Raw genomic sequence first — 26,633 nt, 5'->3', positions numbered from 1 at the left:
GAGGGAATCCAACTCCTCCTGGGGGATGCTCAGGACTTCCTGGGCGCTCGTGGCTCCCAGCTATGTCCAACCCTCAGCTCTTGAAGGGACTGCTGGTGATGAGCATGGGGTCCTTGCACAGAGTAGCTGGTCCAGTCTCTCTGCATTGTCCTGCTAGACCTTTCCACTCAGCCCTTGGTCCCACTCAAATACTTCCCTGGGGACCCCTGACTATTCACTTTGCCTCCACTAGTCTTTTAGCTAGAGCTACACTGTCCAATATGGTAGCCATCAGCCACGTTGGCTGTGGAGCACTTAGATGTCCAAAGAGCAAATCTGAATTCAGACATGCTTGAAGCAAAACAGGCATAACAAATATTAAAGACTTAGCACAAAAGAGGCAGGGAGGGGCAGGACCTGGTATTCGAAGGAGGGGGTAAGCCGGTAGTTGAGCATCTCCTGGTGGAAGACAGGGGTGATGCTGCCAGACATGGGGGGCACAATCCACACCCAGTCAGCAGGGCAGCCCCCTCGGCAGCGGTATTCATTCTCCATGTGCTTAATGAAGGACTCGGTGGCAGAGTGGTGGTCAACGATGGTCACTTTGTCACTCTGCAGAAGGAAAGGGGACAAGGAGTCAGGAAGAAAGGGAAGCTGGGGTATTTTGGGATGCCCTTCCCCATAGAGCAGCGTTTCCCAGAATATCGTCCTGGAGGTGATGTTAGGCAACGTGAAGTGGCTTTCCACATTTCTCTCTCAATTATACCCACGGGAGAGTCTCCTTTTGGTACTAACACATCTCTAATGCCTCTCTTGCCAAGTTTCCTCTCCCCCCGCCACCCCACTGGCTTTTTCATGAGAGAGGAACCTCAGCGCTGAGCTAGAATTTAACAACTTTGCATTGTTTTCTTTGTGTTTATTTGCTTATTAATTAATATTATAGTCACCTTCTATTTATGGCAACTGATACTGACTCTCCATTTGTGGTGCTGATACAAAAGCCTCTTAAAATAAAAAAAAGTACTGAGGATGAGTTGATTAAAATTAAAACCCAGAAATCACAGTAAAGGTGCAGGACTGCATATCTGGGTAACCAGCCCCTGGGGCCCATTCTGGTCGGCTGCCCTGGATTCACACCTTGTCTAGACAGTGCTTTCCCTCTTTGCCCACAAAACCTTACCCCTTTCTGCATTTTCTTTCCTCAATCACTCACCCGCTCCCATCTCTCCCATCTCTGGCTCACTGGTACCCCCAGTCCAATGAACTACACTGTATCCTTCTCAACGACTCCTGAAAACCTCACTCCTCCACGGTTGAGGGAGAAGAGGGGGTTTCCTTCCCTATCACCCCATCTCGACCTGTATCTTCCCTGGGATACTCCCCAGTGTGTCCATTCTCCCTACACCCACAGTTCATGTTCATGTCCATCCATGACCTGATGCTTTCATTCTACTGTCTGTGCCTTCCATGTATGTCTAGGAGGGCCTAGCTTCCCAGACTCTCAGCCCCCAGAGGATATAGAGCTGGTTTCTATTACAGAGAGTGATCTCTATTCTATAGTCTTCTATAGACTTCTGCCCAGGATAATGCCAGCTTATGGCTGTCACCCTGGCATAATTATTAGCAGCATCGTCCTTTTGCACTCAAAAGAACTGTGGTCTAGATAATAAATTCTACAGCCATTCTACGTAATACCACTCATTGACCTCACACATTGAGGGGCCTATATGCTTCTGATAATGAAGAGGGGTATTTGTGTCTGTTTTGTGATAGTCTGAAACCTGAAGAGGTGACAAGACACAGAAGATGCCTGCCATTCAATTCTAATAAATCTTAAACAATAAATCACACTGCCCCTCATCCCTATCTATTCATCTCTTCTTCAAATGGTCTCCACCCAAGATCCAAAATGGAGACTAAGGCATGTATTTTGGGAAGCAGACCTTGCTGACGGACAGATACACCCCTGGCAGCCAGGTCTCTTGACATTCTGCTTCAAGCCTCTGGAAGGTTTTAGTTTCCCCTGGAGACTGGACAGCCAGGATGTGTGCCCTATGCTACCTGGAAGCTATAGAGGACAGCAATGTTAATTTCCACCAGTGCCTGGTCCTTCCACAGGGAGGATGTCTTCCTCATGTCCAAGTTCATCTTCTTGGCCACTTCCTGAAAAAAGAACAAAACACAGACTCACAGGCTGGGCCATCTTTGGAGAGACAGGGCTAGCTAGTGTCACCAATGAATAGTCAATTCATAGCCAGATAGATGAATTCACTCAAAAGATTTTTCTATTGAGTACCTACTGGTAGCAGGAAACTAGAGAGACTTGGATGGCCCCTTTGTTTTTGAGCTTACCTTCTAGTGGGGGAGAGATACAGTTAATATTATGATGAGGGCTAATTCCCAGGGAGAAAATAAGACAAGGAAATGAGATGAAGAGGGATATGGGGGCTGGGTTGAGCCGGGATAGTCAGGGAAGGCCGACTGTGGAAGTGGCACAGCAGGTGAGATCAAAATGATGGGAGGAAGCAAGATATCTGCAGGTCTACTGAGGGAAGGTTCTAGGCAGAGAGAACAGCAGGTGCAAAAGCCTTGAGGTGGGGTGAGGCTTGCACCATCTGAGATACAGAAAGAAGGTCAGTGTATTTGAGGGGCGTGGGTAGTGAGCCAGGGGAGTTGGTGGGAGAGAGGCAGCATTGGATCATGCAGGACCTGGGATGAGCCTAAGGAGTGGAAATTTCATTCCAAATATCATGGAGAGCGTCTTTAGAGGGTTTTAAGCAGAAGTGTGGGTCTGGGAGTGACATGATCTGCTTTTTGGAAGGGAAAGCTCTCCACTGATTCTGCTCCATGCCTGGAGTAGCCATACTTGGGATTCAGATCATGGATGCTTTGAGCTCAGTGGGGACAACTGCCTGACTCCTATTTGAGAGATAAGGAAACTAGGCTCAGCAAGGTCCATAGAGCCATTTGGCCTCGGAGCTAGAGCCCAGGCAGATGCATAATGTTCAAGATCTGAGAGCTGCTCCCTAGCCAGCCAACTCCATTGGCAAAACTACTGGAAAAAACCCAACTCCTGACATGTTACAGCTCAAGCTGAACCAGGGACTGATGTCAGGAGTTGGGAAGACCCACTAGCAAATTCATTAATTAGAGCCTTGCTATTCTTTCCTCTGTCAATTCTAGTCACTTGTGGGAGCCCAGGTCTCATTATGGGGCTATGAGGCGACAATTTCTCAGGTTTGGGTAAACTGCTTCTCAGCCCAGCTGTCAACATTTGTACATAACAGCAGTCAGACTGGGAGGGCAGGCGTGGGAGAGAGTCTCATTTAAGTTACTTGGGAATGACTCCCTGCAATCGAAATGTAAGCAGAGATCATGAAAGCAGATCTCATATTAATTCATTCTTTGAGGCTGAGGTGTGAGGTTCTGCTGTGGTCCATTGGCAGTGACACACAGAAAGAAATTTGCTGCTTTACATGAAAAACATATAAAACTTGAGTTATTTTATGAGAGAGGAAAGTGTGTCTAGCCATTATGTTGCTACTGTTATTTCTACACCACTACTTTGGTTAAAAGAATGGAAAGCAGTTGCAGGAAAAAAAAAAAGACTGTATGATTAAAAAAAAAAATCCCCAAATGTGACTTGAGCCACATCTATAGAAATTGCCTGAAACATCTTTTCCTTTCCTGTCGGAAGTTCGTACAGATCAGTGGCTGCCTAGTAGACTCTTCCGGGGAGCTTTGAAAAATGCTGGTATCTAGGCTCTATCCCTGAGCAATTATAACCAAATCCTGGTGAGTGGGACTCGGGCATAATAAAGTTCCCAAGGTAATTCCAGTGTGTGGCAAGGCTGAGGACCCCTGGCTTCTGTTTCCAAAACTTTGAGACCTACTTGGCATAACATCGTGTGAGTTTAAGGTATAGAAATCTAACATGTTGTTTGACACATTTATATATTGCAATATGATTACCACTGTTAGTTAACACCTCTGTATCATGCCACATAATTATTATTTCTTTTTCTGTGGTGGAACAATTAAGATCTAGTCTCTTAGCAACTTTGAAGTTTATAATTCAGTATTGTTGACTATAATTACTCTTCCATGCATTGGATTTCCAGAACTTATTTATCTTTTTGCTGCAAGTCTGTACCCTGAAACATCTCCCTAACTCCCCCCCCCCCCGCCCCGACCAGCCCCTGGTAGTCAGCATTCTCCTCTTTTTTTATGAGTTTTGCTTTTTTAGATTCCATATACATGTGATATCATATCATTTGTTTTTTTTTTATTTATGATAGTCAGAGAGAGAGAGAGAGAGAGAGAGAGAGGCAGAGACACAGGCAGAGGGAGAAGCAGGCTCCATGCACTGGGCGCCCGACGTGGGATTCGATCCGGGGTCTCCAGGATCGCGCCCTGGGCCAAAGGCAGGCGCCAAACCACTGCGCCACCCAGGGATCCCTCATTTGTTTTTTCTCTCTCCGACTTATCTCACTTAGCGTAATGTCTCAAGGCCCATCCATGTGAACACCCATGGATTTTAACAACATAAACCTAATGCTCAACTCTCAGTTCTAATCTTGCCTTATTTACTGTGTGACATCAGCCCAGCTCACCACTGCTCTGTTTCTTAGCACCTCCTTTTGAAACACAGCCCACCACAGCAGACAGTTGTTAGGAATAACAGTCGCTGGCAAGACCACAGCTATCCTGATGTATCTGCCAGGTCTGAGCTCCAGACTCCACCCTAGCAGCGTTTAGTAGAGGAGGATGACTCAGTCAAGGAGGGAATCAGACTCGCTGCAGAGAAATGTATATGCTGGCCAACTGCTGCCAACCCTCCTCCTTTGTTTTTCAGAAAAAAGGCAAGAAATCTCTTGAGTTCATGGGTCATTTTCTTTTCTTTTTCTTTAAGGTTTTATTTATTTATTTGAGAATGAGAGAGAGAGCACGAGCAGAGGGTGTGCCAGAGGGAGAGGGAGAAGCAGATTCCCCACTGAGCAGGGAGCTGGATGCAGGACTCTGGGATGCCAGGTCCTGGGATCATGACCCTAGCGGAAGGCAGATACTTAACCGACTGAGCCACCCAGGTGCTCCTTTATGGATCATTTTCAAACTGGCCTAATAAGAGGCCAAGTGTAGCTGGGTGGTTAGGACTTTGGACCATTAAGCCAGACTGAGTTCACATCCCATCTCTGCCACTCACTAGCTGGGTGACCTTGAGCTTGTCGCTTTAACCTTTGAAAGGCCTCAGCTTCCACATCTGTGAAATGGGGATTAGCATACCTGGAGCTTGTGCTGGGGATGAAATGAGCACATAACAGACACAAAGTGCTTGGAACAGTGCCTAGCCCAGAGTACATGCACTGTTCCTGCTGTGGATGCCCTGGGATTTGCCAGGGGCCCCATCTAGGGTGCAGGTTCTGTTCTAACCTCTTCCAGTTTCCATGACCCAAAGCTCGGCTGTGGGGGAAGGACCGTTGGGCCCACCCCCTCTGCCTCCTGCTGGCCCATCGTGATGGCCAGGGAGGGACCTCACCTCCAGGATGTTGTATCGAGAGTTGTCACAGTAGTCGCGGACGCCAATCTCTGTGCCCATGTACCAGCCGCTGAAGGGACAGGCGCTGAACTCCAGGCCGCCGATCTCCAGCAGCATGTTGGACACAGCGGGGAGGCCGTACCACTTCAGGCCCAGATCCTTGAACCACTCAAACCTGCAGAGAGTGACACAGCCCAGCTCACCACGGGGCAGGAGCCTCTCAGGCAGACATGTGGGCGGAGCAGCCTGAGTCTGGGGATGTGGAAATGCCAGCAACCTCCTGGGATGTCAGAATCTTTCTCCTGGGCTCCGCTTCAGACCTGTGGGATCATAGCCGGGGCTGATGATAAGCATTTGAAACAAGTTTCCCAGGTGATGGGGATGAACATCCAAGCCCAGGAACCACTGCGCTGGGCTGCTATTTATCTCCTGAGCCCACTCTGAAAGTTAATCCAGCAGAAAGGGAGTCTTGCCAACTTCCTTCCTACCTCAGGGCCTTTGCATGGCACTTTCTTCTTCCTGGGACCTTCTCTCTTCCTTCTGTGTCTGTCCAGCCCTTATACAAACTTTAATTCTTAGCTAAAATGTTGCTTACTCTGAGAAATCTTCCCTGATGCTTAGTTTAGCTTGGGTCAGGTGGCTTTATCCCTCTGGGAACCATAACATTTCTTTTGTGGCACTTTTTGGGAACTAAGTGGTTATTTATTTGAGTAATAGTATGTGTAAGTCCCCCTTCTTGGGACCAAAACCACCATAGGGGCAGAGACCATGTCACCTACAAAGGCTTGCACAATGCCTGGCCCAGAGCAGGGATAATAAACCATATTGTAGGAATGCATTAATGAATGTAGGCCAGGTTTCACTAGGGAGACTGGGTGAGTTCCCAGATACTGAGCAGTGTCAGGGGCCTCAGGACACTTGCTCCCTCTCCAGGCCTGGGACGAGGGTGAAGTAAGTCAGGCACTAGCCTTGGGTACAAAATGTAAGAGGGCCCCAACAAACTCAGTAATCAAGTCCAGGACTATTTTTTATTTATGTTATGTTCTAAATTAACTCTACGTTTTCCAAACAAATCAAAAGTAATGCAAAAGAAACTCCACAATGAACAAAACATCAAAACTTTAAATAAAGACAGGTCCCACCTTGCACGTGTATGACTTACCTGGCTTGCTTCACCTCAACCTCAGCCCTGAACTGGATCCTGTCTTTATTTAAAATTTTCATACAATTTTAAATTAAATTTTGATAAACTTTTTTGAGATAAAAATTAATTTTGATAAAAACATTGTGTTAAAATAATATTGGTCTGGATTGTTGAGCTTTTTGGTGCCACCCCCCCACACATGGTCCCCTGCCTCATTTAGCCTCCAAGGCCAATGTCTCACTGTGAATCTCCTTCACTCTCAAAGTGTGACCTCTGCTCGTGCTCCTGGCCAGGACTTGCAGTTCTCTCCTGGCTCCAAATTCTTTTTGGACTTGACTCACATCAGGTCACACAGTTTTAAACAGTTCTATTTAAAATTAGTGCCCACCACAAGACAGGAGGTGCTTCTGCTTTTCTGGAAAGCTGGAAAAAAGGCTAGAAAAAGGGCAGGTGTGGTTGATTGTGTAGGAGTGGGGTAAGGAGGGTGATTATGGTTCAGAAGAAATGTTCATCCTCTGGCTGGTCAAGGAGGACTTACTGCTTGTTGCTGGTGGGGAGGCAGGGGGTGTGGGGAAGGGGGTTGGGAGGACCTACTCTGCCCAGGCCCACTGTGACCAAGGAACCAAGACCCCCTTTCAGTTTCTGTCCGGGCAACAGGGAGAGCCAGAGGGTTAGGGACTGGCAGAGTGGGGCACTGGGTGAAACGCTCCATGCCACCCACCCCATGCCAGTTCCTCTTACTTGGGGTGCCTGATGGGTACTTCCAATACCAGCTCTGGAGGAATCTGGAAGAGCTCGGGGTCGTTGCCGTTGGCCTGGAGCAGGAGTGGCAGGACATCGAAGCGGCCTCTTGGGGGTTTCCAGCCCTGCTGTGTGCAGATCTGCAACCAGAAGTGGTCAGGTTATGCCACCGCCACTGCTGCTGTGCCCCAGACCCTCCAGACACTATGGCAGTGGGGGGAGGGGCAGAGATCCCAATGCAAGCCAGCAAGCAGCACCCTCCTCTGGAACTCCTGGAGGGCAAGAGCCAAATCTGTTGTATCTACAATACCCTCGAGCACAGGGTCTGGCATGTGCTAGGTACTTGCTCTGGAACTGTTTGCATCGGGCACCCTGAGATATAAAGAAAACCTACCACATCTGATGAAGGCGGAATTATCAGAGTTTGTGCATAAATGTATCTGTTAGAGCAGCTGTCCAATCGAAATATAAAGCAAACCACATAAATAATTGAAAATTTTTTAGCAGCTACATTTCAAAAGGTAAAAAAAAAAAGCCCAAACAAAAAAGCAGGTGAAATAATTTAAATAATACATTCATTTTAAATAATATATTTTAATTTCAACAATATTTGATTATTAGTTGCTAATCATCATAATCATATTTATATCAAAATTAACTTAATATATTTCAGTATTGATAGCAATATATTTTAATTATATACTTAACATTAAAATATGTAATATAGTTATCCAATAAATATACCAAATGTATAATATATTACATAATTAAATGTATTAATCATCATTAGTGTGATAATGGTAAATTATTAAATACATTATTAATATTACCATAATATATTTAACATAAATTTTAATATATTAACTAACTCAATAGGTATATTAATTTTTAATAAATATAATAGATTAGCCTAACATTATCTACAATATCATTACAATATGTAATCAAGATGAAAACTATTAAATGAGATATTTTCCACTCTGTTTTGTTCTCAGTCTTTGAGATCCGGTGTGTGTTTCCTACTCTCGAGGCACCTCAACTTGGACTTCCCACATTTCCAGCGCTCACTAGCCACATGTGGCCAGAGGCTGCCACCCTGGACAGCACAGAGCAGACGGTTTCGAAAACTATGGTTATGTGGTTATGTTTGGAGTGATTCTTTCTGCTGTGTCGGTAGGAAGAGGAAAAGCACGAAATCACGGGCTTAGAAGAACATGTGCTGTCAGCAAGGTTTCTGGAGACAGAAGGGGAGGAAGAGGCTGTGGCGTTTATGTTCTGGTGGCCATGAAGACAAGGTCAGCCAACTATGCAGTTAGCGCTCAGCCAAGTGGAGCCGAGAGTCTGGCTGAGTGTAAATCGGCACAGGTGCAACTCCTGGTCGCCCTGGTTACAGCCCCTTCTTCTCTCGATAATAACATTTTAATATCAGAAAGGGACACAGAACATAAAGACTTCTAACTCTGGGAAATGAACTAGGGGTGGTGGAAGGGGAGGAGGGCGGGGGGTGGGGGTGAATGGGTGACGGGCACGGAGGGGGACACTTGATGGGATGAGCACTGGGTGTTATTCTGTATGTTGGTAAATTGAACACCAATAAAAATTAATTTATAAAAAAAAAAAAAACATTTTAATAAGAAAAGCCACATGCAAATGAAGTCAGTAGCATTGAAAGAGTGGAGCAGCGCTTGGTTTTGCCAGCTCTGTCCTGAGGGGTGGTGACAGTGGAAAGAATAGAGATGAATCTCAACTGGGGATGGTGTTGACTAAGGTGATAAATAAGAAGGGTGCCAGGCTTTGTGCTTGAGATCATTCTAGGCATGGGTCTGCCCATGGTGTCTTCTACGGGCATAGGTGCTGTAAGCTATCGTGCGTTACCTAAGCTATCGTGCGTTACCTTTGCTACCCGTCTGCATCACCAGTGGATGGGGAGATGGTGGTGCCTGTTTTCCTCCTGGCTTTTATGAATTGATTTGGGCTGCCAGAAACTGTGGTCATATTGGTACTATGCAGAGACGTGCTCATCCAAAGAAGGACTGGGTAGGCAAAATTGTGGAAGTGAAGGAATGATAGGAGTCTGACATATTACCCAATTCAGAAAAGGTGGAGACTAGACAATAGTCCCTGTATGTCAGCTCCTCTCCTGCAAGTGGGAGGCAGGAGAACTTTGGACTGTACTTCAAGATCTCTCTCTGCTTATTTGGTGGCCTTGGAGAACTCATTCGGCTGTGTTGAGACTCAGTCTATTCATCCGTGAAGTGGGACAATAGTTCCTATCATGACAGCCAGACAAGGTAATGGATGAAAATGACCACATGACTAGCTGTAAGGGAATCAGCTGGACTGGGGGCACCTAAAAGGAGCAGGAAGTTGGGAGAGGAGTAAACGGTACCCCACTGGCTGCTTTCCCTGTGATGATAAGCGTTAAAGTAAGAAAAGGCTGTGGATAAAGACAGTTTAGGGGACTGAGAGCCCAGGCAGGGGATGGGGTGGGAGGCACACACCTCTGTGAATTCCACGTTGGCTGGGTCCCCTAGGATGGAACCGTCGGGCTGCTTGTAGCCGGCATAGCGGATGAGCTGAGAGTTCCAGACTCGGAAATCGTGCTTGCCGTCAGTCCTCTGGGGAAATATGGTGATGGCAGACCTGTGGTGGGGAGAGGGGGACCTGTGGTGTCAGGGCAGGGTTGGTGCCTTATGGACATACTGGAAAGGGCATCACCCAGGCCACCAAGTGTGTGAGGCTCAGGGTGGACTACCTCTGTGCCAAGGTCCCCAAAGGACCATGGGGTCACTGTTGAAAGGGAGGGACCATGCCTTGTCCCTCTATTGCATCACTGGTCTGAAGAATAGAGGATGGGAGGCCCTATGGCAGCCCTGGAGAACAAAGAATCCTGCTCTGCTTAGAGACCATTAAATACTCTTGGCTTGGGCTAGTTTCCCATGGGATCCTTTGCAGCTGGTAATCTCCAAGGAAACAATGTGGGATCCTCCTTCCCTCTAAGAGCCCACCACTGATTCCCAGCTCCAGTCTTGCACTTACCACCATCCTTAACTTCCTGCCCCATGTGCCCACCCCCTGTATCATACCAAAGTCTACACACTTACAACTAAGAAGAAACCTTAGTACTTCCCTTGTACTCACATTTATTCACTTTAGAAGAAAACTGGAGATGCCACTGGCCTCGCCTACCTAAAGAGGCAACTATGAGACTGTATACTGTTATTACATTGCAGGAAGATGTTGTTTGCTGAAGACACCTAGCTGGAGCCCCGCTCATGCTGCTAAAGGGGTGATCAGTAGCGTTAAGGATGTCTTAACACCAAACTGAGGCTTTGTCTTTGGCATCATCGGAAGGACATGGTTTAATGTGATCTCATACCAGGAGCTCCTGCCACCCGGCTCACCCGTCCCAACAGTGGATTCCATCCCAGGCTGCGGAAGCCACCGCCCTGGCTTGTGTCAGCATGAGGATCACATGGCAGGTCCAGTCCGTTGCTTGCAGATCTTCTCTACATATTCTGCCCCTGGAACTTTGCCCTGCTGCCCATCTTGGCTGGAATCCCTCTCTGTTGTCATGTACCCACATTCAAGGAGTGACTCAGATTCCATTCCTCCACAAAGCATCCCCTGTCTTGTATGTTTCCAGGGACGCCTTCTTTCTGGGCACATGAGGGTCTTACTGTGTGCACTAGACCAGATGCCATTGAATACTGCAGGGATGGTGCACTGCACCTGGGGGAGGGGGGAAGGGGGGCGAGTCTAGAATGAGGGCTGAAGGTAGCACTCACCCAGAGCCAACAGTGCTCTCAACAACCTCCTAGCAAAGGCGCCATATTGGAGATAACACAGAATGAGTCAAGCTGTCGGCCTTCCCTCCAGCAGTAAAACACATGGCCATTGCTTTGGTTGAGCACCAGATAAAGGGTGTTTGTGTAACATATATATTTAAAAAGTATGTTTAGAAACACCAGAATCACACACAGCGGGTAGAATGCTTACTCTGTGTGCGGGAACCGAGACCAACAGAAGAAACACAACACACTTATGTCTCCTAAACATAATTTCACTGAACAGCAGATCGAATGCCTTACATCTCGCTCTCCCTCTCCCTTCTCCTTTGCTTGCCTTTCTCTGTTATGTTTAGGTGATTTCTATGTATGGTATACGTTCTCTGATGGCTTTCTTATCATGTCTAGCAGAATATTTTGTTTAGTAGAAGATCTTGAGAACTGCCCTCCCAAGTTGATAACTGTAAAAAGTGGAGGTGCATTGCTTGGCTTTTGGTGATTCCCCCCTTCCCCATATTGCCTTGTAATATCACCATTTAGAGAAGAGCACATAAGCTCCTTGAGGGCTGAGACCTTGACTGGGCCCTCCATTGATGCTCAGGATACACGGGAGGGTTCTTGATGATGTACTCTGAGGGATGAGGCCTTTTAGGAGGAGATTGAAAAACCAATTCCCCAAGCTCAGGCTCTGGGCTTATATTATAGGCCCCTTCCCTACTGGTGGGCTCAGCTGGAGCAACAATTTCCTTCTCAAGGAAGGGACATGGCCAAGACAACTCTTGCTTAATGCAAACAAGCCACCATGGGGATAAGCTCAGTGCAGCCTGGGGCTTGTGGGAATTTCCCTACAGTGGCCCTCATGGCTCCTCCGTGGGGCTGGTCCTCAGCAGCTGGGACCAGATGCCGGGGCAGAACTGATTTACAAGATTGACAAGTAGAACTGTGGGGTCCCAGCTGTTCCCTTCCAGCTGCAACTTGCCAGCGTGGAAGCCGCCATCCCACATTGGTACTGGGATCCTCTGCCTTGGTCTGTCCCCTGGGGCTTTGTTCTTTGTCTGGGGCAAGAGGGGTCCAAGGTGTGGCTTGGCTGGGTAGCATCTGAGGGAGCTGCACCCACAGTGGCAGGAAAAGACATGGTCTTTTAAACCCAGGGAAATTCTAAGGTAGCTCCGAGCAACACAGTAGGATATGGTACAAGCAGGTCACTATTGGCACTGGGATTTTCCGTGTCCTGGGAATGGGAAACACCCCTTCCTTCCCCCTCCATGGGTGATATTGAACTGTGGGTCAAGTCTGATTTTGGTTGCAAGAGTCTATTTCTTCCAGAATAGACAGGGCATGGGAGGTGGAACAAAGCAGCCAGGCCACCTCTTCCAGCTAAGCACATCTCCCTGAGGGGAGAAGGGGAGCATTTTCTCTGCAGGTGAGCCAGTCAACTCCAGACCCCAGGGTCAGTGCTTTGGGGGCATCAGACTCCCCTCCCCCAAGCTGGCAGGCTCACCGGAGGTTCCCTTTGTTGGTGGCATACTTGATGTGGTTGCAGATGTAGTTGAACATCCCATGAGCTGTGGTGCAGTCACGGGCATCGAACACCTGCAAGGGGTACATGGTGAGAATGGGTGCCTCTGCCTTCCCTCCTCGGCTCCCCAGTGGGCGGAGAACCTGGAGCCCACGTCACCTGCTGCCCCACTCAAGTAGGAAGCATTCCACTAACGAGACCTGGGCTGGGCTTTTAAGTTTTGTCTTCTATCCTAATAACTATGGTCAATCAAACCAGGAAAAATCCCCTGAAAGCAGGCATGCTGTGTAAGTGCATGTGGTTACAGGATGATGAGTAAAGGAGAGACCTTAGTGGGCTAGATGTATTTCCTGGTAGGAAACACTAGGGATCAGGGATTTAAAAACAAAATAAATACAAATCAAACAAAGCCCTCTGAACTTAATAACTAATCTATTTGAGACTTCAAACTATTCCCCGGGTGGTGGTGGTGGGGAATCATACCAGGGGACACAGAATCTAATGCCTTCAGGGAATAGGTTGATAGTATAAATAAGCAGAGAGAGTAGGTAGGAGACAAAAAGGAATGGTGGGGTCTGTGGTAAACTGGAGAGTGTAAGCCTTACCAAGAGACACGCACGTTCCTTTTTAAAAAAAGCACCATGTTGGCTCAATGAGACAGGACTATACGGCAGATTCAGTCACGACCTGAGAATCTGGGGCCCTATGACCATCCATTTACTATCTCACCTTGCCTTCCAGGGGCCCCTGGAGCTCATCTGTCCTCACCCACCAGAGCCACACAGCCTACCTGCAGCTTGGACCACTGGATCCTGCCGACGCAGCGGGAGGCATTCCGCCAGGCGTGCTTTGCCCCATAGATGAGCTCCGTGTCTTTGAGCTGGTAGGTGCCTGTGGTTTCGATCTCTTTGTTCACCTCTTCCAGCCTCTCTGTGTGGGCCTTGGAGCCAGATCTGAGTGAGGAAGGAAGGGACAGGGGAGGGTCACCTTCTCTCCTGATTTAGGGGTAGGCGAAGGGGGCGAGCCGTCCCACGAGGGCAGAAGCCACAGCGAGTCTGAGTCGACATGAGGACACAACAGTTCAAGCATAAGAAGACTGCAAACTCAAAAGCCCACAAAGGCCCAGTAGTGACTGAACTGGCTGGGTGGGGACTGTGCCCAATGGATGAGTCTATGCCTGGTTCAAAGGGGGCAGCTACCACTCTGCTCCTGCTGGGAGGAGTGGGGGCCGGGGATGCCAGGTCTCCTTTCAAGAGAAACTGGAAATCTGATTTTTATTTTAATTTTATTCATCTATTTATTTATGTTTAAGTAATCTCTACATCCAGTGCGGGGCTCGAATTCACAACTTAGAGATCAAGAGTCATGTGCTCCACCAGCTGTGCCAGCCAGGTACTCCTGGAAATCTGATTTTTTTTTTTTTAAAGAGAAGTCTTTTTATTTTTAAATGATGACAGGGAATTCAATTTTAGAAAGTTGAAAATATTATGAAAAATTTCGGGCTTACAAAAAGGTATCCAGAACAATATAATGAACACCCATGCCTAAGAAATAATCAATGAAAAATGATATTATAGTTCCTTGGGGACTATGTTCCCATTGTAACCCACTTTCTTCCCGGAAGTGTCTCATATTTGTCTTTTTTTTTTTAAAGATTTATTTATTTCAGAGAGAGAGAAAGAGAGAGAGTGACAGCAAATAGGGGGAGGGGCAGAGGGAGAGAGAATGCCAAGCATACTCTGTACTGACCTGGGGCTCCATCTCATGACCCTGAGATCACAACCTGAGCCAAAATCAGGAGTCAGTTGCCTAACCAAGCCACCCAGGGTGCCCCCTCTCATGCTTTTCTTTTTTTATGTTTATTGTATACATACTTACATAAGTATATATATTGTATATATTTACATAAGTACATATATAAGTATTTACATAAATATATATGTGTTATATATATACTTATGTAACTATTCCCTAAACCATGTACAGTATTACTCTGTATGCTTAAAAAGTTTATATAAATGGTGCTACCTTGAATGTTTTCTTTTACAAAGTCATCCTTTCTTCCTTTTGCATAGTTATTTGCAAGCTTCATTCCCATGAACATGCTGAGTGCCAACTCACTCATTTTCTGTAGCTGTTATGACATTCCATGATTTGGAAAATACCACCACTTACTTACACATCCTCTGCTGAGGGAGTCGACGTTCTTTCAGGCTAGCTCTTTGATTTTAATTTTTTTCCTATTATAACAATGTCTCATTGACCATTTTAATGTATGTCTTCTGGTGAACAAGTTAAGTGTGAGAGTTTCTTTAGGGTAGTGTGCCTAGACACAGAATTGCTTGAAATGTTTCAGATTTAAGCAACTTTGTAGGCCAAAGACATTCCTGGGGACCAGATTTGGCCCTTGGGCCACCAGTTTTCAAACTGTGCGTATGGAGGGCAGAGCCCTTATGCTCAGGTCTTGGTTCAACCATCACAGAGTTGGAGTTGAAGTCTTTGTCTTGGTCCTTGGTAATTCACCCTGGGTCCCCAGAGTCAACATACACTTGCCTTTTAATTGACGAGTAATACTGATCAATGAACTCTTTGGCGAGAGGAAAGAGCTGCTCTTTTGTGCGGACGTCTTCAGGCCTTCGTATTTGCTGAGAAGGGAGCATGATGGAGCCCATACAGATGTGCTCGGTGCATCCCGTTTCCTGGAAGGACAAGAGAGATTTGGACGATCACTTGGTCTTACCCAAGTGTAGCACAAGCGGGGCTGTGGACGTGGATCTGACATTCATGGTAGAGTTTACCTGGCCTTTAATACCCAAATGGGATTTCTCAAGTACCAGCTTCAAATCATTGTGGGATGTGGTCACCAGTAAAGGTGAGAATCCACAGGCAGTGTGTTAAAGTTCTGAAAGTGTTTGCTCTACTCATCTAGGGGAAGAGAGGCTTTCTGACTGGCACTGCCTGAGAATCAGACTCATTGGTACTGAATCCCCAAATATTTTTTGATCTTGTGTTGATCAAGAAGGAACTTGTAGAGTGGTTGCAATAGGTCACTTGAACATCTCTCTGGGATGTTGACTGCAGAAAAGTGGCCCCAATTCTTCTCTTGCCTGTATTCATACCCTTTGCAATGTGACTCTAGAGCAATTCTCATCGAGAGGCGGAGCCTATACCCTCTCCCTTTGAATGTGATCTGGTTTTGGTCAATAGAAAATGGCAGAGGTGCTGTTGTGCCCATCCCATGCCTAGGCCTCAAAAGATCTTGTATGCTTCTGCTCATTCTCTCTGAAAACCTTGCAACCACCATATGAACAAGGCCAAGGTAGTTTGCTGGAGGATCAGAGTTATCCTAACCAAGGCCATCCTAGACCTGCCTGGTGTCCCTCAGATGATTGCAGACGCTTGAAATCAACTGAAACCAGCAGGACCACCAAGCCAATCTGTAGACTTTTGGAAAATAATGAGTGGTTGTTGTTTTAAGTCCCTGACTTTTGGGTATATTTGTTTTGCAGCAATAGCTAACCAACACACTATTCTTCCAAGAGGCTCATTTTCAACAAAAATGTAAAGCAATGTGTTGAATTGCTAACTGTTAAAAATATGATCTAAAAGTTTAGCAGAGGGCTGCCCGGGTGGCTCAGCAGTTTAGCGCCGCATTCAGCCCAGGGCGTGGTCCTGGAGACCCGGGATTGAGTCCCATGTCAGGCTCCCTGCATGGAGCCTGCTTCTCCCTCTGCCTGTGTCTCTGCTCTCTCTCTCTCTGTATCTCTCATGAATAAATAAATAAAATCTTAAAAAAATATAATAAATAAAAGTTTAGCAGAAACCCAGTGAAACAAAGGAAGGGCTTTTTCAATACCTTATCAGTGGTCACACTGTGGGAGACAAAGAAGATGTGTTCAGAACCAGCAACTCCACTTGGATTCTTGTGGGTTCAAGGTATACAAATGAAAAGTATTTCCATGAGTAAGTATCCAACAGTGGTTCTCAAATGGGAGTGGATTTCCCTACCAGGAGACGCTGAGTAATATCTGGAGACATTTTTGGTTATCACAAATTCAGGGGGGCTACTGACATCTCATGAGTATAAGCCAGAAATGATGCTAACCACTCTACAGGCACAGGGCAGTCCCCACAACAAAGACTTAGCCAACGCCAAATGTGAAGTTGGTCTCTGTCCTGCTGGGATACTCACCAATGTGCTCTTAAGGTGGAGGGTGTCAGTGAGAACCACATCCGTCTCCCAGTTCTTGACCTTGAGGAAGCGGGGGCACTTGGAGGGGCTTCCATTCTTTGTGGGAGACTGTTTTCCCGAGGCAGGGGGCTGGAGGAGACAAGGAAGTATGGGACATCAGAGACTGGAAAACTGTCTCCACTTGTGGAGATAAATCACAAGTAAACCCGTATGTGAACAATGTAGTATCAGTTGGTGATAAGGATATATGACGATGACTAAGTAGAAGGGAGAAAGGCAAGTGCAAAGGCCCTGAGGTAAGGATAAGCTTGTTAAGTTCAAAGGACCAGCAAGGAGGCCACCGTGGCTGAAATGTAGGAGTGTGATTAGGGCAAGGAGATGAAATCAGGCAGGAGGCAGGTGAGTTGCTCTTCCTGGAATCTGCCAGAGTTACCAAGCACCTGCACAGAGAGAAGGACTCATTCTCCCACGTGACACCTACAAGGTGGTTGGGAACCTGGTCCCTCTACCTATGCCAAAGGAGGCACTGTGGAAAAGCCTTTTGGGTTCTATTCTTTGGGGAGGGGTCAAGAACTCAAAGGTGGCCTCTCTGGTGTCTAGCACAGGTCCTTGCAGATAGCAGGGACTCACTGAATGTCTGCTGAATGAGTAAATGACCAAGGGACAGAGTCTGCCTCTCTGAATGGTGCTGGCTTTTAGGCCTGAGGAATCAAAGCTGAAGCTAGGTCAAATTCCTTGGATTCCTGGGCTTCCCTGCTATAGTCCAAACTCACTACATCTGGTGAGCACTGGGAAAACGGAAAAAATTAAGTTAAAAAATTTCAAAGTATAGAATATTTCCCCTGAATTTTATGCTTCTGTCTCTCGAAAATGCCAAATGTGTTCCTGCCTTTGGGCCTTTGCACTGACTGCTCCCTCTGTGTTGAACACCTTCAGTCTCCCATCTGTCTTCCCTTCTATAAACAAAATGTCCAGTTGGTGTTAGGCGATAAGTCTTGGGCTGACCAAAGTTGGCCCATCCATTTTAGATCTCATTAATAAGGATTACGTTCTGTCTTGGGTGTTTCCGAGTAATTGTCTACCTGTCTATGCATCAGACAAGCGTCAGTCAGCAACTGTAAGGGAGAAGCAGCAGGTATGCCCAGCTAGGTGGGGGAAGGGAGAAGACAAACCAGTGTGGAGTGACACTCATGCCAAAGAATGGAGCCCTGGACAGAGACCTTGTGGGAGGGCATTCACACACTCAACTAGTATTTATTGAGCACCTACTATGAGCTAGACACTGTTAGGCAATGGGGGCACTGTGGTGAGCAAGACAGAGAGTGCTCTGGCCCTTCTGGGACACTGATGTGAGAGAAGTGGAGATAAGTCACAAGTAAACCCGTATGTGAACAATGTAGTATCAGCTGGTGGTAAGGATATATGATGATGACTAAGTGGAGGGGAGAAAGGCAAGTGCAAAGGCCCTGAGGTAAGGATAGGCTTGTTAAGTTCAAAGGACCAGCAAGGAGGCCACCGTGGCTGGAGTGCAGGAGGGTGATTAGGGCAAGGAGATGAAGTCAGGCAGGAGGCAGGAGGAACTGGGTTGGTGGAACTCAGGTGGGTAAGGAAGCTGTGAATTACACTTAAGTGGGCTAAGTCCAGGAAAGAAATCATAGAGCATGCTGAAGGGCTAAGACTGAAAACTGGCATTCAAGAAGCATTTACTGTATGCCAAGCAAGAGCTTATCATGCCCATTTTACAGATGAGGAAACGGAGGCACAGAGAGGTTAAGTTGCCCAAGGTCACAGAGCTAGTACACTGGAGCCAGGAGTCAAATCCTGGAAGTCTGTCTTTCAAACCATGTTCTTTTTCTTTTTCTTTTTTTTTAAATTTTATTTATTTATTTGACAGAGAGAGACAGAGAGAGAGAGAGAGACAGAGAGAGAGAAGGCACAAGTAGGTAGAGTGGCAGGCAAAGGGAGAGGGAGAAACAGGCTCTCAGCTGAGCAGGGAGCCTGATGCCGGGCTTGATCTCAGGACCCTGGGATCATGACCTGAGCCAAAGGCAGACACTTAACTGACTGAGCCACCAGGAGTCCCTCAAACCATGTTATTAATTGTTGGACTCTCCTGCCTCTTCGCCATTATGCATAAGTCATTCATTCATTCATTCAACATATGTTTATTGAGTAGGTTCTATGTTCCAAGCAAGGCAGCAAGGGCCAGGGCTATAGTGACAACTAGACAGATGAGAACTCTGCCCTCATGGAGTTCTTAGTGCAATGTTGGGGTGGGGGGAGAGATGACAGTTGTATGATCATTATAATCAAGTACCAGTGGGTGTCATAATATGGGACGTTGGTGGTGTACAAAGGACTGTGGAAACACAAAAGAGAGACACCTAACCTATAGCATTTAGGTTACTTAGCATCAACTTCTAAGTTGAGATCTGATCTGAAGGACAAGTAGGTGTTAATCAGGCAAAGAAAGAAGAGCAAGGTCTTGCAGGCAGAAAGAACAACTTATGCAAAGGTCCTGAGGTGACAGGCATATCATAGCCTCCTTTCTGGCCAGTGGAATAAGAGCTCTGTGCTTAAGCATCTATGTTGCTATGTTAGTATCTGGGGAGCTGAGGATAGGTGAACAGCATGTTAAAGACAGCTCCAGAACCATCCAAGTGGTAGCAGAGAACAAAAGGAAGGTGCCATGACTCCTGATCTTCCACACCTCCCTGCTGTGGCCAGATCCGGTCATCTCCAGTGGTTCCCATCTCAGTGCTGGGCATCACCATCCATCCACCTGTGCAAGACACAGGTGGGAGCTATCCTGGACATAGTACTCTTTATCCTCCACACCTGATCCTCCCCCAAGTCCCCCCATTTTAGCTTCAAAATAGCTCTAGAATACACCCCTTCCTTTTTCTCCCCATCTAACCAGCCAGTACCCTCGCCAGACAAAATCATCTTTCACTTGGATGAATGTGATCACCTCCTAAATGTCAGCCACCACTTCCTGCTCTTAGTGTCATAATCTGCTAGGGTCAGTACCCCTGCTAGTCCTATCAGTAATGCCACGGCCATAAGTGTTACTATAGTCCTGCCACACCAGGAACAGGAGAAGGATGTAGGAGTCTTCCCTTCACTCCCATTTGCACTTTCTGCCTGCTGAGCTCTGAGTTATTTTACTATGTCGCCTTGTGAAGCCACATGCAGACAGTTCCATTTCCTTTGAAGGCCTGGCCAGACAGCACCAACACTTCTTTAAGATCTGTCTTCACTACAGTCTCTTCCAGCAGACATGCAAGGGATGGAAGTCACATCTTTGGGCAAGACTTTGTAGCAACACATTCCTCCGACCATGCCAACATGAGAACCAAAAAAATCTGACCTTGCCCATGCGGGAGGCACCCGAGCCATCCTCCCTAAATATTGCACATCATTCAGCCAGTTTGCAAACTCTCTTAACCACCCACATGGATGTCCTGGAAGCTGGGGAGCAGCTGGAATCCCAGAGAGAGGATAATGGGACAGACACAGTGCTAGCGCTGGGGTCAGGCCTAGGATCCATGGAGGGGGTGGGAGGGCAGGTGGATGGGGAGCAGAGTGAGGCAGGGGGAAGAGGGGTGGGGTACAGCTAGTGGGTGGGCAGCCGGCAGCCTTCATCGGCAGTGTGTGGAGGGAGTAACAGGCATAACGAAAGAGGCCATCTGTTGAGGTTCCAGATGTGTGAGGGGTGGTCATTTCGAGCCAAGGAATGGGGGGCTCAGGCACGAGCTGCGCCTCTCTGCCCGCTGGGCTGTGCTGAACTGCACACACTTGAAACCAGGCATTAGGAAGCCTCTGGCAGGGCTGTTGTACTTGGGGCTTTGATGTTTTAATTAGCCAGCAGTAATATTAGATGACTCAGGAGGGGACAAATGGGGAGATTAATATAGCAGTCAGGGGCCCTGCATGGGGCATGCAAATGACTTTTCCGAGTGGGGCTGAAATGTTCTCGTTAAAAATGCAGATTAGTGGCACTTGCGAGTTATTAAGCTGGGGACAGGGCACAGGTGGGCTTTGGGCAGCAGCTCCACGTGTCCTTTACTAGAGTTGTGCCTGGTGTGGTCAGCGGACGCTGTTTAGGTGATGGGAGATCCTGGTTAGATCTTGGTGGGCTCTGTGGGAGGGCTGCCTGGGACATCGCTCCTAAGTGGGCATTTCAAAGGCTCTGTCCACACCTCTTTGCTTCTGGAGCCTGCAGGGGCTGTGAAATGGAAGGTCGTGGCCTTGCAGTCCAAGAGGAGATAGTGAGGGAGCCAGGAATTCAGCCTTGTAGGCACCCTGACACCCTGGTTCCTTCTGCCCTCTCCTTCTCTTCCATCTCCCTCTCCTTCAACAAATACACACTGAGCACCTACTGTGTGCCTGGGACTCGTGTTCTTGGCCCTAAGGTGGTCCCCACTCTCATCCCGCAACCAGGAGAAGCCTCATCTGGCTGCGTGCCACAGTCTCAGACTGTGGCCCCGGGGACAAACCTGGTCCGCTGCCTGCTTTTTATGCAGCCCACAAGCTAGGATTTTTTTCCCCCCATCTTTAGCCCGTTGAATAAAAATATCAAAAGAAGAGTCGTGTTTCATGATACATACAAGTTACATGAAGTTCAAATTTCAGTGTCCATAAATAAAGTTTTATTGGCACACAGCCACCCTCATTTGTTCTTAGATTATCTGTGGAGGCTTTAGGGATAGGGCAGCAGAGCAGGGTCGTTGTCACGGAGACCAAGGTCCTAAGGGCCACAGAGGCTAAAACTATTTCCTACCTTTCCCCTTACAGAAAAATCTAGACTCTTGATCCAGAGAATCGACTTCCAGTGGTGGAACGCTTAAGTTATTTTTACCTGTGTCTCCACTTGCTTAAATGGCCCTGCATTCGAGATCTTTCCTGATTGTCCTTTAAAATAGCGCCCCACCCAGTATTCTGTGCTCCCTTATCATGCTTTAGTTTTCTTCAAGGCATTTATCACTGCCTGCAATTCGCGAGTGTATATGTATTTGCATGTGAATGTATATATGTCTAAGTCTCTATGTCTTATGGATCCGGTTAGACATAATACATACATATATATACATATATATGATGTCTACAGATATGGTTTTCTGCTTACCCATTGTCTACTTTGCTCTGTGTCTAGCCCCTAGACCAGTGTCCAGCACATTGTACATGCTCAACAAACTGAGGTCTGCCACAGATGAACTGTCCCTTCTGAACTCCTATGTGAAAGCCCTAACCTGTTGGAGACAGGAAGTAATTAAGATGAAAAGAGGCCATAAGAGGGGCACCTGGGTGGCTTAGTGGGTGAAGCATCTGCCCTTGGCCTAGGTCATGATCTCAGGGTCCTGGGTTCCAGCCCCATATCATGTCGTGCTGCTCAGCAGGGAGTCTGCTTCTCACTCTCTCTCTGCTCACCTCTCCCTCACTCCTGCACACTCTCTCTTTCTTGCTCACTCCCCCTCAAATAAATAAATTAAATTTTAAAAAATGGGGCAGCCCGGGTGGCTCAGCGGTTTAGTGCCGCCTTCACCCTGGGGTGTGATCCTGGAGACTTGGGATCGAGTCCCAGGTCGGGCTCCCTGCATGGAGCCTGCTTCTCCCTCTGCCCATGTCTCTGCTTCCCTCCCTCCCTCTCTCTCTGTGTGTCTCTCATGAATAAATGAATAAAATATTTTTAAAAAATTGTCATGAGTAGGACCTAATCTGACAGGATTGGTGACCTTATGAGAAGAAGAGACCGTTCTCTTTCCCTCCACGCACACACAGAAAACCAAAATAAGGACATGGTGAAGGTGGCCGTCTGCAAGCCAGGAAGGGAGCCCTTGCCCAGTGTGACCACACTGGCACCCTGACCGTGGACTGCAGCCTCCAGAGCTACAAGAAATAACTTTCTACTTCTAAGCCACCCCAGTCAGTGGTATTTTGTGATGGCAGCCCAAGCCAAGGAACACAAGGTCTAAATGCATTTCAAAATCCCTTGAATGCTAAGCCAAAGGCTTTTGTCTTGATTAAGTAGAGAATGGGCCCCCACCCATGAAGCTGCCTGATTGGGGGGGGGCACTTCTCAAAGCCAAGGTTTAGGCCACGTAGCTGCGAGGGCTGTGGGAGGGAGAGGGTGAGTGCGGAGAGAACCACGGGGCTGCCTCAGTGCAGGGGGGAAGCCGGGAGGGCAAAGCACAGCTGCAGCAGCTGTGGTGGGGTGGGAGGAGCCAGAGTGGGGTGCCAGAAGCAGAACAGACAGCCCGGGGGTGTGAGAGGGTAGGAGGGGGCAAGGGACAAAATCAACAGTGACTCGGAGGCCTCCTCGTGAGTGGGAGGACATCGGGGAGTAAGGAGCAGCAGTGACAGGAAGGTGGTGGAGGGGGGCTTTTTAAGGCAGGAACATAGACACAAGACATCAGAATTTGGAAGATCTGGACACAGCAGCCAAGTACCTTGCTGTTCCCCAACTGTGGGCCCTCCCAGCCAAGAGCCTTGTCATGGAATGGGGCCAGGAGCTTGACAGCAGCGAGGAAGCTCCCTGGGAGACACCACATTCTAGGAACTGTTAAGGGCTGAGCTGTGTCCCTCTCAAATTCATATACTGGTGTCCTAGCTCCCAGCACCTCAGAATATGGTCTTACCTGGGGTCTTTAATGAGGTAATGAAGTTAAAGTGAGGTCATTTGGGTGGGCCCTAATCCAATATGACTGGTGCCCTTATAAAAGGGAAATTTCAAGACCCATACACACTGCCGTCCACAAGCCACAGAGAGAGCCCTGTGGAGGATTCTCCCTCACCGCCCTAAGAAGGAACCAACCTGCCAACATCTTGATTTTAGGAGCTCTCCAGGCTCCAGAATGTTTCTGTTGTTTTGTTTTTATTTTTTAAAGATTTTACTTATTTATTCGTGAGAGACACACACACACAGAGAGGCAGAGACACAGGCAGAGGGAGAAGCAGGCTCCATGCAGGGAACCCAATGTGGGACTTGATCCCAGGACCCTGGGATCACAGCCTGTGCCAAAGGCAGATGCTTAACCACTGAGCCACCCAGGTACCCTGTTTCTGTTGTTTAAACCACCCAGTTTGTGATGCTTTGTTACAAGAACCCTAAGAAATAATCCAGGAGCTAAAGCCGGAACCTGTAGGAAGCAAGTAGTTTCTTACTCTTTAACTATCGGCCCCAGAGACAGCTTTTCCCTTCTAGGCCTGCAGCAACCTGCCCTGCTTGGCTTGTCCTAAAATGAGGACAGCATCCTGGGGCTGAGCTGGGCACCACGCCAGCCACCCTAGAGGCCAGGTCCACACACCGTGCCCTCTGTTGCAGCCCCAAGCAGCATTGCTCTAACCTGTGGCTACCACCTCCTCAGGGCAGCAGGTGTAACTGGGTTATGAGCTGTGGCAGATCAGGGTCCAGGACCACAGACCCGCAAATCAGCAGGTATGCTGTGTGATGAAAAAATTGCTACTTATAAAACTTAACCAACTGTGTTTAGTACCTTTGAGTATAATTTCCTTGTAGTGTATGCAAAGCATTATTTATAAAGTGATTCATTCTTTATAATAACTCCATGGAAGGTTGAAATCATTGATTCTCTCCCCCCTTCCCCATCCTGATTCAACAGGCCATTTTCTGTGGAGGATAATTAAAGAAGGAGATGCTCCAGAGTCAGACCATCACAGTTTGCAGCCACAGACAAGGGCCTGTGAAGATAAGGGGTCCTTAAGGTACATTGCTGAGTAGATGTTTAGTGGCACTGATGTTGCAAGGTAGCCAGATGTTATTAGACAACTTTAAACTTCATCCCATTACCAGACCACAATGAATATGTGCCTCATGAATTAATTTTAAAAGAAATGCTGTAATAATTATCTTGTGCCCTAACCCCTTTCTATTACATTTGGACTCTGTGTGTGTGTGTGTGTGTCTGTTTATTCAAAGCATTGACTTGCTAAAGGTAACTATTTAAAATGCACAAGCCTTACAATTGTGATTTGGAGTTTTTACCTTTAAGGTATTGTGACCCTCAGAAACTGAAAGCCCTGTTGACCTCTCAGAATCTCTGTTTGGAGGGGTATCAATCTGCACAGAGGGGAGGAAAAAGCACTTTGACTTGGCTTATCTGGGGAAAAAACTTGAATATAGTTTGAACTTGAATATGGTTTGCAATGACTAAGCATGCAGAGCGGTATCACTGCTTCCTGAGCCAGACATCATTGTCTCAATGGAAACAGTTGGGACGGCTTGCTCTGAATATACTCACTATTAAAACAAACAGCTAACAAACAGCAAAATATGTGGAAATTCCTGCAGGGCTGAACCCAAACCCCCATTAATTCAGGCCCTGCTTCCTGGCTCCGCCCTGGCTCTGACCACCTGAAGAAGCAGGACAGGGATGGCTGGTCTCATGGCAAAGTGGCCTACAAAGACCCTAGAGGTACCCAGCAGGTGATGGCATGGGTGGGAGGAAGCGAAACATCAGCGAGGTTTGGATTCTGCTGCCACTGGGGGCCGAGGGAGACTCCATTCCACATAAATTCCCAGAAAGTATCTTTGTTGAGGTTTTTTTTATCCCCTGTTTGAGGGCATCCCTGGAACACTGGGTGACCTGTAAAGAGTGAGCTATGGAAGGTGCTTTTGGGAAACTCCAACCTGTATGTCTTATTCCGGTCATGGGCTGGATCAAGCCGAGGGAAAGCTGGTCCCACTGAGCTGGGGGCAGTAATGAGTTTAGTAGGAGTTTATGGCTAGTGATTTGGGGGACCCTCCCACAGAAAGAGATTAATCTCAAAAGACAGGAGTTTCTTAAGCGCTCAGAGAGGCTTAGGGAAGGGAGTAATCAACAGACACCCTAAACGGAGCCACTGAATCTACCAAAGCCAGCAGGGCAGGTCTCCAGAGAATGTCTGGATGTGATGCTATGAAACCCCAAATATCACACTGTGATAACTGCTGTGTGTGTGTGTGTGTGTGTGTGTGCGCGCGCGTGCGATATGGCCTGTAGCTCATCCTAGAAGTAGAAGTTTCTGGAGGTCAGACAACGCTTTGATGAAGAGATGATGCTCAGACAGTGAATTTCTTAAGTGCAGTGATTGCACCTGATTCCCTAATGTAGTAAGCAACGTTTAGTAAATGCCTATTCAGAGGCTGAGCAAAGCTAGGCCATTGTACACCTACTGGCTCACGGAATCCTCCTGGCAACCCATTTTTCAGAGGAGAAAACAGAGGCTCTAAGAAGTGAAATGACTATCTTCAAATTCACAGCTAATAGGCAACAGAGCTGGGCATGGGGTTCAGGCTTTCACAGGCTGGGCCTTTCCACTGCAGACCTGGCTACTCGCCCCAGTGGACTCTGAGAGCCTGGCCCCCCGCAGCAGAAGGACACATGCTGCCTCAATCGGAATGATTGATGAGGATGATGACGGAGTCACCGAGGGAGAGAGGTGTGGCTCTGTCACCGAGACTCAGTGGCTGCTTGCTCACATTCCCTTTCCAGACCCCAAGGGTATCATCTGTAGAACCGGGATGGTGCTTCCTGCCCTGTCTGCCTCACATTAGCAATTTAACAGTTACCAGGAAAACTGTATCTAAATGAGCAATATAATAATCAGCCAAATGAAGCAACAGCAACCATACCAACAATAGTAATAAAGATGCACATTTTCAGAGAACTTATTCTGTGCTGGGCCTTTAAGAATTAAGGGCAGGCTCTGGGGCTTTGCGGCCTGGGTTCCAG

The 26,633-nt window shown here is 47.5% G+C and overlaps 1 protein-coding gene across 1 annotated transcript in view; it reads right to left on the bottom strand.

Annotated features, from left to right (window-relative positions):
- NOS1 (nitric oxide synthase 1) overlaps window positions 1-26,633 on the bottom strand; it is a 90,064-nt gene that overhangs the window by 42,856 nt on the left and 20,575 nt on the right. The window contains exons 3-11 of the mRNA XM_055323363.1: window positions 16,900-17,028; window positions 15,261-15,406; window positions 13,498-13,660; window positions 12,690-12,781; window positions 9,902-10,043; window positions 7,401-7,540; window positions 5,516-5,690; window positions 2,041-2,142; window positions 397-591 (exon numbers count right to left, since the gene is read on the bottom strand). Of these exons, the coding sequence (XP_055179338.1) occupies window positions 397-591; window positions 2,041-2,142; window positions 5,516-5,690; window positions 7,401-7,540; window positions 9,902-10,043; window positions 12,690-12,781; window positions 13,498-13,660; window positions 15,261-15,406; window positions 16,900-17,028 (1,284 nt within the window). The remainder of the gene's footprint in view (window positions 1-396; window positions 592-2,040; window positions 2,143-5,515; window positions 5,691-7,400; window positions 7,541-9,901; window positions 10,044-12,689; window positions 12,782-13,497; window positions 13,661-15,260; window positions 15,407-16,899; window positions 17,029-26,633) is intronic.

Source organism: Nyctereutes procyonoides, unplaced genomic scaffold (genome assembly GCF_905146905.1).
Source record: "Nyctereutes procyonoides isolate TBG_1078 unplaced genomic scaffold, NYPRO_anot_genome, whole genome shotgun sequence".
NCBI lineage: Eukaryota > Metazoa > Chordata > Mammalia > Carnivora > Canidae > Nyctereutes > Nyctereutes procyonoides.
Note: the sequence above shows the minus strand (reverse complement) of the source record. Positions and strands in the feature narration are given on the sequence as shown.